Raw genomic sequence first — 13,763 nt, 5'->3', positions numbered from 1 at the left:
AGAAAGAGCTTGCATGCTAGGCTTAGAGGTATAAATTGTGTCGTTTTTCTTTGTTTGGGGCACCAGCCATATCTGGCTCTGTGCCCCTTCTTGCAAGATTGAGAATAAATTCTTTTCTTCTCCACAATCTGGTAAGCCTTATTTTCTTCCAGAAGATTTCTTTCCAACAAAATAAAAGTAATTAGTGACTCTATTAACAAATTTCAGTTAAGTAAAGGAAAGTCCATAAAAACTATGGAAAAATCTTTCCTGGGTTATGACTTTAAAAATTAAGTAATTGTGTAATGTGTTTTAAAACCTAATAGTCAGTATGCTTTTAAATTATTAATTTTCATAACTTAAACAAAGAAAAAAAAGTTTTTAGCTTCCTGTAAGGGAAAAAAAAATTCCTTGCATAAACTATTATAGTTTCAATTTTATTTAACTTGAGTGTAATCTCCCATAGTTAATATAAACTAAATTAACATTATATGTACAAAATCTTTAGAGTAATGAAAATTGTAAGTTCACATTAGTAAAATTAGGCTAAAAGAAAAAGATTGTAGATATGCTCTCTTAAATAAATAAAGTAAATTTCTTTCATTGGTAATTGTAATTTAATAAGTTTATTTAAACATGAGGTGGCTAGTCAATGTGGTTATAGTCAATTATAAAGAGTTTGTAAAACACCTTCCAAACTAAAAATGTTTAAATAGTTCTAGTTCTAGAAATCATTGTTAACTAAAAAACTTAGATTGGTATTAGTAGCAGAAATAACTTCGTAATAATAAAACCTGTCTGAAGGCCACTGCAAAGAACACATTTAAGTAAATAATAATAAAAAGTTATCTTGAGTCTATTGGAAATATTCTGTTTTCATTTTAACAATGAAAAATTATTTTTTTTTCCTCTATTACTAAAGTAAAGTACCTACTGTTATCTTCATGGTAAAATTGTGTAAGTAAACAGTCATTTAATATATGATATGTTGCATTAAATTGTTTAAAATATATATATATAAACAAAGAATAAACTTTAACATTATCAAACTCTTTTGTGCATTCAAACCAGGCCTTGTGTACATTGCATTTAGCCTCTCCATGTAAGTTATTGGCTAGGCTGGTCACTAACCCCTCAATTAAAAATATTTGCTATATCAGCCTCTAGTTCTGCTCCTGAAGTCGATGGGAACTACTTTGCAATTTCAAGCTCCTGCAGCAGCCAATAATGACTCAGTATAGCCAAGTGTACAATGGATATCGCCTCCAGACTGGCACTGTTCCATGGTGCCAGAGAGCACTATGCACCAGGCTAGTAGAATACTGGAAAATCTCTCTAAGATCAAGGATGCTGCGACTTGCTCACTGCGTTGAAGAACATGCTAAGTGGAGCCATCATACCAGGATACTGTAAGTGAAACTTAAACACAATTGGCATTATGGCCTACTCTTATGAAGAGATAACATGTAAAGTATTACAAACCTGAAACTCAAAACTAATAATTGCAATTCTGAATCCTTATGCATTAATACATTAGTTAATATTAAGTGCTGTACTTTTATCCTGTACTAAATACATGCCTAATCATTATAATGTTATCTTTTCTATTTTGAATCAAGTGCAGAAGTATATTAAACATGTTAAATTCCTGGTAAAATCATTTTCTAAACAGTTAATAAACATGTCTATAGAATAAGGTGGCAGTCTCAGCCAGTCTCAGTCAACTTACTATATTCTACTGTACTCTGCTGTGTAGCAAAGGTGAGGCTTGCTTGCTAATAGTAAGTCACCTATTAAACAAGTCAAAATTGCTAGAAATTGTACAATTAAAACAAAGGTGTAAAAAACCTTCATTCTGTAGTTCTTATCACTCCCACAAGTGAAAACTAAGAGAATTTCCAACTTAGTGTTCTAATCCTGAGTGAAGCCAGTTGCCCAAGGAGTGCCAGTTCACCAGGAGCATCTGACAGAGCGAATGAGTGCCAATCATTGAACAGCTTGGAATGTGTCTTCAGACAAAGCTAAGTGTCTGTTGCAATTTCTCTCTAAAGATGAATAACTTAAAAATATATATATATGCTGTTCCCACCAGCTTTTAAAAAGGGGTGCCATCTTTATAGGCACCTAACCTTGTCTACCTCTGTAATCCAATGTCCTCTTTTAAAAGAGTATTCCAAATTTTTAATTAACTTTGTTTCTTTCAGAATAAACATCTTATTAACCATATGAAAACTTCATCCAACTTCATACAGAATGCCAGATCCATCTTCCTCCAGTTAAAATAAATTAAGAGTTTTACACCTTATTAGGCAATGACTACAGCCCATGGCCAGCAGGAAGCAGTTACAAAAAAGAAATCATCTCCCTTCAGCACCCCTTTTAAATTAAAGGTGTAAACTCTTCAAGGGTAAAATAAAATTAATAGATGGATCTGGAACCTAACTGGAAATCCACGTAAGTGCTGGTAGCCACAGAATAACTGCAGGAGGCCCCCGCCCCAAGATTCTGCTGTCCAAAATAAAAAGTTCTAAACTTCTAAAAACAGTCCTGAATGCTGCACTAAAGACTAATAAATAATCAATCAAAACGACAAACAGCCATCCACCTCATAGCTCCAACAATAATTATGCCAAAGCTTAGCAAGTTAAATTTTAGCAAAGGGGGGAAATGATGTGGGCTATGGGTGGAAGGCTCTTTGTCTCTTCAGAGATAACCTAAGCTGTCTGACTTGTGGGTGTGGAACGGTAAAAGGCTGCAGTCCTGCCCTTAGTGACAATGGCAACGACTCCAGTCCCAGGAAACAGTTTAACAATGCAAAGTCTATAAACTTTTAAGTATTTAGGAGAAATGCAAACCAAATATGCTAAAAGCTTATCTAGAATGTCTGAAGTCCATGCTAAAAGCTTACCTAAGATGTGGAAGATATATATGCTAATTTAAGCCTATTGAAAACTGAAACAAAGGGACCATTTGGCCTTTCCTCTCTGTATAAAAGAAATTTAAAAACCTTGTTCAGGGCTTGGGATTCAGACAGAAAGCTCCCGAGTCCGGCCGGCTGTCAATAAACCATTTTTCCTTCTCAAAATCATTCCTGAGTTCTAGCCTCTCTATATGCAAATAATTGAACCTCTCTCAAATCCTACAACACCCGACCAGTTCTTTCTTGGAGTGTTAATCTTCTTTTTGGAGATGAATTTGTCTAAGGAGCACCTCTTTTCCCCGGCATGGCCGTTTTCGCAAAGGTGCAGAAAGCCGCAGCTCCCTCATGGCAGCCCAGCAGCCTCGGAGCCCTGGCGGGAGCAGCACTCGAACCAGGGGCCTACTTGGCCCCCGGGAGGCCCGGTTGAGCTCCGGCCTGAATTGTCTTGGCCTAGCACCTGTGCTTTGTTGAGCACCCTCTTGTGTGAGGTTCTTCCACATGCAAGCAGGAAGGCTGGCTCAGCATTTCTCTAAGCCCTGGGGGAGCCCTGGGGGGGAGCCCGCAGCCCATCCTCACCCCACCCATGCACACCGTGCCCGGCCATTCAGCGCCTGGACTGGCCAAGGCAGCAGCTTTCCCTGCCCGTGGCTCTGGGCTGGACACCCAGCCACCGCCTTCCGGAAGCCCCCGCCCCCACCTCACCACCCTGGACTAAGGGAAAACCGCCACCCCAGCTCGCTGCTAAGCCTTTCTTTACAGTCCTGGAGGGGTCGTGAGCCAGGGCAGGCCACTCATTAGACCTGGGGAACAGGATGGGCTCCGTAATTTGCAGGCCCCAATGCACAGAGAAAATGCAGGGCCCCTTGTTGAAACTCTCTTAGGAATAGGTAAGTCCCTGTACGACTGGGTCAAACTGCCCAGACAGGCAGATAGTTTTATTCTGGAATTGAATAGGAGAGCACTAGACCCAGAGGCCGAGCCTTGGAAGTGTGAGACACCAAAGTCACAAACAGAAGCCAGAATGGCCTTTTTAAGAGTGCCTTGGGCTCTCTCCTGTGCCTACCGCAAGAATGAAGAGCATTCTCAGCAAACTGTCAACATTCCAGAACCTGGTACTGTGAAGGGCCTCAGGGGAGCCCAGCAGACGGCCTTCAGCCACAGCAGTAGAACTCAGTCTCCTTGGGCAGGAAAAGAAGCTTCAGGTTGACAGATGATGGGGAATAGAAAGGAACTGGCGGCAGTTCACACTCCCATAGGCACACACAGGCCGGGAGCCGGGCTTGGGTGGCAAGGTGAAATCTGTACGCTTTTGTTCCCATCCGTATCGTTATTCGGGAGATTGGACCTCTTGAAGAAACCCAAAATTTCTTGGGTGAAAATACATCCGCACAGTTCAGATGAGGCTGGGCAAGGGTTATTCCCAAGCCCTGAAAGAAGAGTTCATTCTTAAAGGAAATGACGTTGAACTTAAAGCACATCCGGCTTCTTTGATCAGAAAATGTTTGGATAATGTGGTGGCTTGGAGTGACCTACCCCAGAAAAGCAGGTTCGTAATCCATTCCGTGAAGCTGAGCCCATCGTCAATAGGACCTTTTGAAGAGGTCCCTTTGGTTGAGGTGTGGCCCGGCTAAAGCAGGAAGGGTCTTAATCCTGTGACCGGAGGCCTTCTAGAGAAGACCACAAAGAGCGGCTACAGAGCCAGAAGCTGGAAGCAGCAGAACCCAGAAGGCAAAGAGGTTGCCACCTGACGGAAAAGCCAAGGAACCCCGAAGGCTGCCGGGACGCCAGTCGATGCCTGCCCTGGGAGGAAGCAAGCCTCCGAGCCTCCAAAACCGTGAGCCAAGGAAGTCCTGGCTTTGAACCAACCCAGAGTATGGTATTTGTTTCAGCAGTTAGGAAACAAAAACAGATGGTATCTACGTCTCTGAAAAAGGAACAGTTCCGCAGGCTGATGAATAAAATCTAAGCGTTGTCCAGCTATGGAAACAAGATGCCAGGCCTATGTGGGACATTTTAAAGATGTAATAAAATGTATCCGTTGAAAAAAAAATCCAATCAGACTCCATCTCTCCCCAGCTTAAACCCACTCCCCCCCACCCCCAGCCACACGGTACTTTTTTGTTCGGGAACAGACCAAGCTTGCTCAAGGTACATGAGTCACACGTGCTGTTCTGTCTGTCCCAGTTTCTGCCCCTGCGCCTTCTCAAAGGTCAGAGCCTAAATGTCACCTCCTCAGAGAAGGCAGTTCTATTATTTTTTTTAACTGTATTTTTTTTCTTTATTTTCTTAATGTTACATTCAAAAAATATGAGGTCCCCATATACGCCCCGCCTCCTCACCCCACTCCTCCCTCCATAACAACAGCCTCCTTCGTCATCATGAGACATTCATTGCATTTGGTGAATACATCTCTGAGCCCCGCTGCACCTCATGGTCAAGGGTCCACACCATAGCCCACACTCTCCCACAGTCCACCCAGTGGGCCATGGGAGGACACACAATGTCCGGTAACCATCCCTGCAGCACCACCCAGGACAACTCCAACCCCCGAAAATGCCCCCACATCACATCTCTTCCTCCCACTCCCCACATCCAGCAGCCACCATGGCCACTTTCTCCATACCAATGCCACATTTTCTTCGATTACTAATCACAATAGTTCATGAATAGAATATCAGTAAGTCCACTCTAATTCATACTCTATTCCTCCATCCTGTGGACTTGGAATGGTTGTGTCCACGCCACGTCTATATCAAGAGGGGGCTTAGATTCCACGTGGATGCTGGATGCAATTCTCCTGCTTTCAGTTGTAGGCACTCTCGGCTCCCTGGTGTGGTGGTTGACCTTCTTCACCTCCATGTTAGCTGAGTGGGGTCTATCACAGCTCAACCATGTCCTTCATTCTGCTTAACACAGTTTGCAATTGTTTATTTTTATTGGTTTGGGTACATGTTTACTGCCTGCCTCCCTAGTAGGATAGCATCTCTGTGAGAGCAGGCTGGCATTGTTAAGTTCACCTGTGTCTCCAGCGTCTACTCAGCACCTGGCAAATTTTAGGAATGCAAACATTAATAGAATGAATGAATGTCTTTATTAATATATATGGTTATTCTTCTTGTGCAGGACCTCTTGATTTTGTGCATTTATTTTTTATCTGCTCACATCACTGAATTCTTTCATTTGTTCCAAATGCTTTGGTGTTAGTCCATTTGGGAATTCTAGATATTCAACTGTATCTTATGGAAATATTAATTCTGCCCTCTCCTTTCCTAAAGTTATTTCTGGTTCCTATCTTATCACTTTGGTAACACACAGTTCTTTTTAAGATTGTATTACTGATAACTGTGTAGTTCTGGAAGGTCTGGGGTACAAAGGGACTAGGGTCAGGGTGAATAGTCAGGGAACCACAGCAGTTATTTAAATGTGCTGTGATATTGGGGTACATAAGATGAGAGCTGAGGCTCTAGGAAAGAAAGAGGGTTGCTGAGAATTACTCAGAAAAAGGATTGGTGGGACTTGGTAATGAAGACAGGCAACAAAAGGAAAAAGAAATTCTGTGCTCCAATCTCAATCAGGGTGTTCTAATCCACTGACTGCTAGACACTAGGAAAACACCCATCTTTAAAAAGAGAAAGAGAGTGCATTGATACAGGCAACTGTTTATTTTTCAAGTGTCCATTTTTAAAAAATATTTCCATCCTCTTTGGAGATGGCTCCCTCATCTGTCTGCTCATTGTCTGCAGTTGTGTCCACTTATCTTCTTTAGGAGGCACCGGAAACTGAACCCAGGACCTCCCATGTGGGAGGTGGGCACCCAACTGCTTGAGCCACATCCGCTCCCTGATCATTGTGTCTGTTCATTGCGTCAGCTTGTTGCATCAGCTCAGCTTCTTTAGGAGGCACCAAAAACTGAACTGGGGACCTCCCATGTGGGAGGCAGGCACCCAACTGCTTGAGCCACATCCACTCCCCTCAAGTGCCCATTTTTAAGTAACTACCATTTTTAAATATACTAGCACAATCATTTGTGTTTTTTTTATTGTTTTTTAAGATATATTTTTATTTATTTACCACCCCCTCACTGTTTTTGCTCTTACAATCTGCTTTCTGTGTCCATTCACTGTGTTCTCTCTGTGTCTGCTAGTCTTCTCTTTAGGAGGCACTGGGAACCGAACCTGGGACCTCCCATGTAAGAAAGAGGCCGTCAGTCACTTGAGCCACCTCAACTCCCTGCTTCATTGTATCTCTCATTGTCTTTCCTCTTTGTGCTCCTTGTTACGTCATCTTATTGCATCAGCTCACCACGCCTGCCCATTGCACCAGCTCACTGTCTTGCTCATCTTCTCCAAGAGGCACCAGGAACTGAACCCAGGACCTCCCATGTGGTAGGGGGAACTCAATCACTTGAGCCACATCTGCTTCCCAACACAATCGTTTGTTAAGGACCAAAAAATTAGGAAGGATATATCCTGAAGACAAACTTAGCCTTGTGAAAAAAAGATGAGAGGAAAGGAAATTAATTAGAATTCTCATTTTAGAAACAGTACTGAGCATGTGAATTCAAGAAAAAATTAGCAGATATGTTTCTGTGTTCTAACAATCTGGTTATATCCAAAATGTCTGATAATAAACACCTTTTCCAGTTTACACAGCATCTTTACATACATGGTCTCACTTACCCTCCTAGCAGCACCCTGCAATGGGTAATAATAGAGATGCCAAACATGTGTCTGGCATGCCTCCATTTGCAAGTACAGTCTCCTCAGATGCCTCTAGTCCTCTGACACTTTGCCTGCAGTTCACACCCCATCAGCCCCCACCCCTGTATTTCCAAACCCAATTCCAGGTTTTTGCAGAGAACACCATCCCTGTCTAATTTACCTGGAAAACACCTGCTCATCCATAAAACCCCATTAAAGGCAGGGAATGGCTTTCATCCTCTTCCCAACAGGGAATGAAGTGAGGGTCTGTCCACAGGCAACGTGGTGGCCCTTCACAAGGGACAAGCTGGCCCTCGTTTAGGCCAGGCCTGGCAGCTGGGTGACTCAAGTCCAGAGGGTCAGGGTGACACCACATGACATAGGGCTTCAAAGGGTTTATGATTATATTCACTGAGTACCTGGCCAGACCAGATGGGACACTGCTAGTGTCGGGCACATATTAGGGACTCAATCTCAAAAATGTTGGACTCATGAAGGGGCAGAGTCCGTGCCCACACTGTCACTGTGATTACGCTAAGTAGCCAATGGCAAGGCTGTGTCCACCCCGGTCAGACATTTTTTTAAAGAAGTCTCTCGCACGCTCTCTCTCTCTATCTTTGGGCATTTCAAGGAGATGGTTGTCAAAGAAAGGGAGACTTTCTGCCTTAATTTCTAGTAAACTGGCAAACTTCAAGCTGCTCTGGTAGAAGTGAAGCCATTGAAAAGAAGTCAGACATCTGTATAAAAGATGACAACCACCCCTTTGTAATTAAGAGTACAACAGTCTCAGGATTTCATAGTCTCCTTTTGATCTGGAGAAAGTGAAAAGCTGGATGCTTCCATGAGAGAATCTGGAACTATGGAGAGGAAAGTTGGGCAATAAGGAGTTCTTCCTTTTAATACTGAATGTGGGAAGTGGATGTGACTCAAACAATTGAGCACCCACCTACCACAAGGGAGGTCCCTGGTTCAGTTCCTGGTGCCTCCTAAAGAAGACAGCAAGCTGGTGCAATGGGCAGGCAAGGCAAGCTGATGTAACAGGAGACAAGAAGAAAAACATAATGAGAGACACAATGAAGCTGGGAGGGGAGATTCCTGATGCCTCCTAGGAGGATACACAAGACAGTGAGCTGGCACAACGGGCAGGCTCAGCAAGCTGATGCAACAAGATAATGCAATGAGAGACACAAGAAGAAAAACACAATGAGAGACATAACAAAGCAGGGAACACAGGTGACTCAAGTGATTAGGTGCCTACCTCCCATATCAGAGGTCCCAGGTTTGGTTCCTGATGCCTCCTAAAGAAACAAGGAAATATGTGTTCACCAAAGGCAATGAATGTGTCACAATGAAAAAAATTTAAAAACAAAAAATAAATAAAAGCTTCTGAAAGTAAAAAAAAAAAGAAAGAAAGAAAAGAAAAAAGAAACAAGGAAGACCAACAGATAAAGCAAATGCAAAACAGTGAAAGGGTGGGGAGAAATAAATAAATACACCTTTTTTAAAAACCAGTACTGCATTTTATCCAAATTCTTTTTAACGAGTACATATTAATCTTTCCATATATCTTCTCTTTTTCTTAATACGACTTCATTAAAAAACAGATACTCAAACATATTTCCTTTTACTGTGGGGCAAAATTATTTCCTGCAAAGTCAGGCCAAAATATATGCATGTATCATCAGCCCATCCTTTGTGACCTAGTATCACTTTACTCCACACCGTGGACACTTCACAAATATTATCTCCAATTTTCACTACAACCCTGAGCAGAAGTCTGATTATTATTTCCATTTTACGGATGAGGAAACCAAGTCATGGAAAGGCCCGAGGTAGCTTGCTAAGGGCCACACCGTAGCAGAGGCAGAGGTCTGACCCAAACCCTCTGCCCTTCAACTCTGGTCCTAGGGGAGGGTGGATCCCCGGATTCTCGGCCCAGCCCTGACCAACTCCCTCGCCCATCTTGACAGCCTCGATGTACTCAGAGATCCAGAGGGAGCGGGCAGACATTGGGGGCCTCATGGCCCGGCCAGAGTACAGGGACTGGAATCCGGAACTCATCAAGCCCAAGAAACTGCTGAACCCTGTGAAGGCCTCCCGCAGCCACCAGGAGCTGCACCGCGAGCTGCTCATGAACCACAGAAGGTGAGGGCAGAGCCCGCCGCCGCCGGCAAGCCGCTCCTAGGCCTGCTGGGGTGGGGGTGCCCCTCGGGAAGGCAGGCCTGGCGGTCACACTGGGGATCCTGGGGCGCCCCACACGGTCATCAGCAGAAGTTGCGAAAGGCCTGATCCCAGTGGACTCCTGGGTCCCGGAGGGCCCCAGCAAGTCCCGTTCTCCCACCCAGCCACCTGCTTGACGCATGCCCGCCACGTACATTTCCTGAGCACCTACTATGTGCCAGGCACTGTGCCCAGAACTGGGGGTACGAGAAGGAATGAGACCTGGGTCCTGCTCTCACAGAGGGGCATGGATGCATCACCCCACAGTAGGAGCCGAGGTTTGGTGGGGGAGACCCTGGGCTGGGGTCCAAGATGCCTTCACGAGGAGGTGCTGTTTCAGCTAAGGCCGAAGGGCCCGCAGGAGTCCGCCTGGCTGGGAGCAGGGCCCTGGAGGGCAGAGGGAGTGTGTCCCGGGAGAGGAACAGCATGTGCAAATAAATGGAGGGGAGCCACAAGTGGGTGGCTGGCTGGGGCCGGGATGGTGAGGGGCAGGCCAGGGGAGGCAGGTGAGGACGCAGGAAAGGGCTCACGAAGAGGTATACGGCCTTCCTGGGGCTTCCGGGAGGTCTCCCTAGATGCAGGACGGGGCGAGGGGGCGAGGGGAGGAGAGGGGGCGAGGGGAGGGCGACATCACCGCGGGGGCAATGGTGGCACAAGGAGGCCCACGATGGTGGCGGCTCTCCCACAACTGTGCCCTGGGGACGCAGTGAGAAAAACGGGCTCCAGGGGCATGTGGCAGATGGCAGGGATGGGACTCTGCTAACTGGCCGGATGTGGAGTGGGGAGAGGGAGGCCGAGCCCCCGCGCTGAGGCGGGAAAATTGCATCCCAGCTCAGGACCCTGGGCTGGGGAAGGCGGCGTCTTGGCAGCTCCCTCTGCTGGCCAGTTCTGGTATTGCGCTGGTTGTGATTTTTCCTTCTTCCGCTGTCAGTTGTGTGTGAGACCCACCTGCCAGCAGATAACATTGTGTTGAATTCTAGGGTTTTGTTGTGTTTTTTTTCCCCGCGTAGGATTATATCATATGTATTTTTTCTAATTGCCTTTTAGAGACATCTCTTTTAATGTTAAAAAAAAATCACCACAATCAATAACAAAACCCTAAAGACAAACTGTGGCAAATATTTGCAGTATAAATAACAGACGAGAATGAATATATACGTATATCTTACAAATCCATAAAGAGAAGATGAACAAAAGATTGGTACAGTTGTTCACAAAAGAAGGAATGCAAACGGCTGGTAAACAGATCAAAGGCTGTTCCATGTAAATAATAATCAAAGAAACACAGATGAGTAGCGTATTACTTCTTGCCTACCAGAGTCTCACCTATAAAAAGACTGGCTGGTGACAATGGAGAGAAATTAATGCTCTTATACACTGTTGACAAATTATATTTAGGATCACCTTTCTTGGGGGTAGATGGAAATAAGTATCCAAAATCTTTTAAAAGGGCCTAACCCAGCAAATTCCACCCCTACAAGTTTATTCTAAGAAAATAAGCAAAAGTAGCGTAAAGCCCGGCGTCTGTAGGTAGCAGGCCTGGGTTCAAATCCTCCTTCAATCCCCGCATAGCTATGCCTTGGGCCATAGCTGTGACCGGTGCTCTTAAGCCCAGGGGGCCTCGTTTCTCTTCCCTGTGATATGGGACCACCCCCCGGGGCTGCCAGGAGAACGCACAAGATAATGGGGGCTGGGGCGTTTCCTGGCCCCTTCTCCCGCTCCAGGGGCCTGGGCGTGGACAGCAAGCCGGAGCTGCAGCGGGTCCTGGAGCACCGCCGGCGGAACCAGCTCATCAAGAAGAAGAAGGAGGAGCTGGAGGCCAAGAGGCTGCAGTGCCCCTTCGAGCAGGAGCTGCTGAGACGGCAGCAGAGGCTGAACCAGGTGGGTGGAGGGACCCACCCAGCCCAGCTCGCCTCCCAGGCCAGCCCGCTGCCTTCTGGCCCCAGGGGGGCTCTGCAAGTGGCCCCCTCCGCAAGTGAGAAGGAGGTTGAGCCACAAGAGCCCTGGGCCCAGAGCCCCGCCCTGGCCTGAGTGCCCGCTCGGCCCCTCCTTCTCTCTGGCTTTGGGAGGGCCAGTGGCTCCCCCCTCTGACCCTGTGTCCTCATCAGCCCAGTGTCCTGCAAGCCGATTCTGCTGTCCTTCTCACAACTGCCCCCCAAGCCAGGTGGTGTTCCCATCTTACAAGTGGGGCGCCTGAGGCTCGGCTGAGGCAAGTAACTTGAACTCGGCTCCACAGGAGAACGGTCCCGTGCTCAACGCCGCCCCCTTCACCCATCACAGCTGCTAGGCTGGCGGCCAGACCCCATCCTCAGTTCTGCTTCCTCGCCGAGAGGCCCCTTTTCTGCACCCCGTGGCTCTGAGAGTAGAAATCCCCCTACACCCACCCACTACACCCCTCTGTTTCTCTCTCCTTCAGCTGGAAAAGCAACCAGAAAAGGAAGAGGATCATGCCCCCGAATTTATTAAAGTCAGGGAAAACCTGCGGAGGATCGCCACCCTGACGAGTGAAGAGCGAGCGCTGTAGGGCTGCGCGCTGCGGCGGCGACACCCTCCTCCGGCCCTCTGCACCTGCCAGCGCCGGGCCTGGGGACGTACACGATGGTCCCGCTTGCTCCCATAGAAATGCGTCACCCAGAGGGACAGGGGACCCCTGATCTCCCAGGCTTTTCCTTCACAGTACCCGCCTCTCCCACTCCCAAAGGAAGTCACTGCCGGGAAAACTCACCAAGGCGCCTCTCCCTGAAGGGGAGTTGTGTCCCTGCATCCCTGCAGAGGAGACGGTGCTGGCAGGAAGAGGGACAAGCCCCATGTCTGCCCAGGAGCCTCCGAGGCCCTGGTAGGGCCCTGCTTCTCGGAAAAGCCCCGCTCCCAGGTTCTTGGAGAACTCTCAGCCCGTAGTTTTACCTGTTGCCAGGTCTGGGGCAGCCAAGCCGAGGGGCTCAGGACTCCTGTCCTTGAAAGGCATTTAGGGGAAAAGACTGGAGTGGCGCTGGCTGCGGTGGGAGGCGGGGGCCGGGCAGCCCTTTGCTCACATCGCTAACAAAGAGCGCTTTATAGGGTTGGTCAGGCTTCCCCCCACAGCCCTCCTTGTAAGCACACCTGGCCTTGAAAGCGTACCTGGCCTTGTAAGCGCACCTCACCTTGTAAGCACACCTGGCCAGGGCCATAGCTTCCTGCTACCAGAAGTCTAGACTGGCACTTCTCCAGGCCGTGCAGACGCATCGCCTGCGGATCTCGTTGAAATGCACTGTGCGATTCAGCAGCTCTGGGGTGGGGGCTGAGAGTCTATTTCTAACAAGCTGAGACCCCTGGTTGGAGGATCACACGGTGATCTGCAAGGCTGGAACATCCAAGGGTGGTGAATATTGGAAATGTCATCCCTGAAACCATCTCCATCCCCCAAAGTCCATGGACCTCTGCCCTGGGGGTCCCCGTCCCCCCACCTACACAGCTGGCCCTGCCCTCCTTCGGTAGCCCCAAAGACTGCTCCTGATCTGCCCCACTCCCAGGGGCGCTGGGCTGGGAAGGCTTCTGCCAGCAAATGGTGTTGGTGATGTGGGTGTCGTTTTCACCAGAGATGCTTCTCGTTGCCAAGCTGCCTTTTTTTTTTTTTACCGGTATGACCACACTGTTATGAATAAATCCTAGCCAAAATAAAGACATGTTTTTTTTCTTTTGCCTTTCCCTACAGCTTTGTGAGAGCAAGTACACACTGACTTCCAATAGGCTTCTAGAAATATGAACAGTGGTTTGAAGACCCCACTGCCACCCCCATGGACTGGCCCTTTGGGTTCCGTTGCCAGCCTCTGCCACCTCAGACCCACTCTGTATTGGTCAGCCAAAAGGGGTGCTGATACAAAGCACCAGAAATCTGCTGGCTTTTATAAAGGGTATTTTTGGGGTAAAAGCTTATGGTTTAAGGCCCTAACGAGTCCAACTCAAGG

General features: G+C 47.2%; 1 protein-coding gene across 5 annotated transcripts in view; it reads left to right on the top strand.

The window, feature by feature from the left end:
- The window catches only part of FAM107A (family with sequence similarity 107 member A), a 68,118-nt gene extending 54,626 nt beyond the window's left edge, over window positions 1-13,492 (top strand). For 4 of the 5 annotated variants that reach the window (XM_004477750.5, XM_004477751.5, XM_071212124.1 and 1 more), the window contains 3 exons: window positions 9,570-9,744; window positions 11,544-11,700; window positions 12,236-13,492. In XM_004477750.5, the coding sequence (XP_004477807.1) occupies window positions 9,570-9,744; window positions 11,544-11,700; window positions 12,236-12,343 (440 nt within the window). In that variant the 3' untranslated portion in view covers window positions 12,344-13,492. Of the gene's footprint in view, window positions 1-1,185; window positions 1,389-9,569; window positions 9,745-11,543; window positions 11,701-12,235 lie in introns of those variants that run through there. The other variant, XM_071212125.1, reaches the window with a different exon arrangement.
- The last annotated feature ends 271 nt before the right edge of the window (window positions 13,493-13,763 follow it).

The sequence above is a fragment of the Dasypus novemcinctus genome, chromosome 26 (genome assembly GCF_030445035.2).
Source record: "Dasypus novemcinctus isolate mDasNov1 chromosome 26, mDasNov1.1.hap2, whole genome shotgun sequence".
Classification (NCBI taxonomy): domain Eukaryota; kingdom Metazoa; phylum Chordata; class Mammalia; order Cingulata; family Dasypodidae; genus Dasypus; species Dasypus novemcinctus.
Note: the sequence above shows the minus strand (reverse complement) of the source record. Positions and strands in the feature narration are given on the sequence as shown.